We start from the raw sequence: 2496 nt of genomic DNA, 5'->3' as shown, positions 1-2496 counted from the left end.
GCCGCTGCCGGGCGGGGCCGTGGCCGCGCTCGTCCGGACCCCCGGCATGAGGACGGTGTCGTGCGGGGTCTCCTTCGTCTGGTGAGTCCCGGAAAAAAAACCCTTTTTTTTTGGTAAAAAATCACTATTTGGGGGAAAAAACCCTATTTGGGGGGGATGGGGAAACCCACTAATTTTGAAAAAAACCCACATTTGGGGGGGACAAAACCACATTTAGGGGGAATAACTCATCGAGTTTTGGGCAAAAATTCCTGATTTTGGGTGCAAAGAAAACAACTTTTGAGGGAAAAGATGCCCCCACCTTTTGGGGCAATTTTTTGGGGAAACTTCACTGGTTGGGGAAAAACATCTTTTTGGGGGAAAAAAAACCTATGGGGGAAAAATTCCCACCTTTATTGGGAAAACAACCTCACCTTTTGGGCATGAAACACCTTTGGGTAACACAACCCGTTTTTTTGAGGGGAAAAACACCTTTTGGGGTAAATCTCCTCATATTTTAGGGAAAAAAAATCACAACTTTTGGGTCAAACCTACAACTTTTGGGGCAAAAAGTCATCTTGGGACCAAGGCACACTTTAGGGCAAACCTCCATTTTTTGGGACAACCTCCATCTTTTGGGACAACCTCCATCTTTTGCAGTCCCAACCTCCCATTTTGGGTGGTTTTGGTGCCAAATTTTTGGATTTTGGCACAGGTTCTCCACCAGCTTCGCCTACTACGGGCTGGCCATGGACCTGCAGGGCTTCGGCTTCAACGTGTACCTGAGCCAGCTGGTGTTCGGCGCCGTGGACATCCCGGCCAAGCTCCTGTCCGTGCTGGTCATCTCCTGCCTCGGCCGGCGCCTGGCCCAGGGCGGCTCCCTGGCAATCGCCGGGCTCTGCATCCTGGCCAACATCTTCGTGCCCAGCGGTGGGAGCAGCCACCGGGACAGAGGGACAGAGGGACGGGGAGGGATGGAGGAGAATGGGGTGGAGAAGAAGGGGATGGAGGAGAATGGGATGAAGAACAATGGGATGGAGGACGATGGGATGAAGGGATGATGAAAGACCATCAGTGGGATGAAGGGTCATTGAAGAATGGGCATTGGAGGGGTGAGGGGTCATCGGGGGGTGCAGGGTCACCAGAGGGGTGACCAGTGGGTGGACACTGAGGACTGTGGGTGATGTGTCCCCAGAGCTGCCCACGCTGCGCATGGCCTTGGCCGTGGTGGGGAAGGGCGCCTTGGCCGCCTCCTTCAACTGTGCCTACATCTTCACCGGGGAGCTCTTCCCCACCGTCATCAGGTGGGTGGGGTCACCCCACCCCCGCCCCCACCCATCCAGTCACTGGCCACGCGCCAACCCTCCATGAACCCACCTTCCATCAAGCCAACCCTCCATGAACCCAACCAAGTCATCAACCCAACCACTCGTTAACCCATCCATCCATCAACCCAACCATTGACCACTCCATCATCCCTCATCCATCCATCATCCATCATCCCTCCCTCCACCCCTTGTCCATCCCTCTGTCCGTCCCTGTGTCCGTCCGTCCGTCCCACCGCGTGTCTCTCCCGGCGCAGGCAGACGGGGATGGGCCTGGGGGGCACCATGGCGCGCGTGGGGAGCATGGTGGCCCCCCTGGTGCGGATGCTGGCCGACGTCACCCCGGTGCTGCCCCTGGTCATCTACGGCGCCGCGCCCGTCGTCTCGGCCATGGCCACCTGCTTCCTGCCCGAGACCCGCCACGCGCCCCTGCCCGAGACCGTCAAGGATGTGGAGAGGAGGTGAGGACACCCCAAAACCCCCCCGAGACCCCCCAACCCTTCCCTGGGGACAACGCCCCTGTTTTGGGGCTGGTTCTTGGAGGAATCCAGGAGCTTTGGGGACAAAAAGGGATGGAGAAGGTTTGGGGTTGGGATGGAGGTTTGGGGTTGGGATGGAGGTTTGGGGTTGGGATGAAGATTTGGAGGTTGCGTTAGAATTTTTGGGGTTGGATTGGGATGAAGGTTTGGGGTTGGGATGAAGTTTTGGGGTTGGTTTGGATGTTTGGGGTTGGATTGGGATGAAGTTTTGGGGTTGGGATGAAGGTTTGGGGTTGGGATGAAGGTTTGGGGTTGATTTGGAGGTTTTGGGTTACGATGAAGATTTGGAGGTTGCGTTGGGATTTTTGGGGTCAGGAATGGTTGAGACTTTTGGCAAGACCTGAACATTCTGGGGAGAACGTCGAAGGTTTTGGGAAGGGTTGAAAGTTCTGGGATTGGGAAGGACGAAAATTTCGGGGATTTTGGGGATATTTGGGAGCTTTTGGGGTCCCTCCAGGGCGGGTCACCTCGAGGACGACGACGTCGCCGTCCCCCTGAGCAGCACCAAGAGCCAGGACGGCGCCTGAGCGGGGATTTGGGACCCCCGGGGGGATTTTGGGGCCGGGACCCCCCTGGAGTCCCCCCAGCCCCTCCCCCCCGGGTTATTTATTCAATCCCAATAAAATCTCGTGGGAATTTTGGGATTTGGCTCC

At 56.7% G+C, this 2496-nt stretch overlaps 1 protein-coding gene across 1 annotated transcript in view; it reads left to right on the top strand.

Annotated features, from left to right (window-relative positions):
* LOC115949088 (solute carrier family 22 member 6-B-like) overlaps positions 1-2408 on the top strand; it is a 14921-nt gene extending 12513 nt beyond the window's left edge. The window contains 2 exon segments of the mRNA XM_031065394.1: positions 1562-1765; positions 2301-2408. Coding sequence (XP_030921254.1) covers positions 1562-1765; positions 2301-2370 — 274 coding nt within the window. The 3' untranslated portion in view covers positions 2371-2408.
* Positions 2409-2496: the final 88 nt, after the last annotated feature.

The sequence above is a fragment of the Geospiza fortis genome, unplaced genomic scaffold (genome assembly GCF_000277835.1).
Source record: "Geospiza fortis unplaced genomic scaffold, GeoFor_1.0 scaffold527, whole genome shotgun sequence".
NCBI lineage: Eukaryota > Metazoa > Chordata > Aves > Passeriformes > Thraupidae > Geospiza > Geospiza fortis.
Note: the sequence above shows the minus strand (reverse complement) of the source record. Positions and strands in the feature narration are given on the sequence as shown.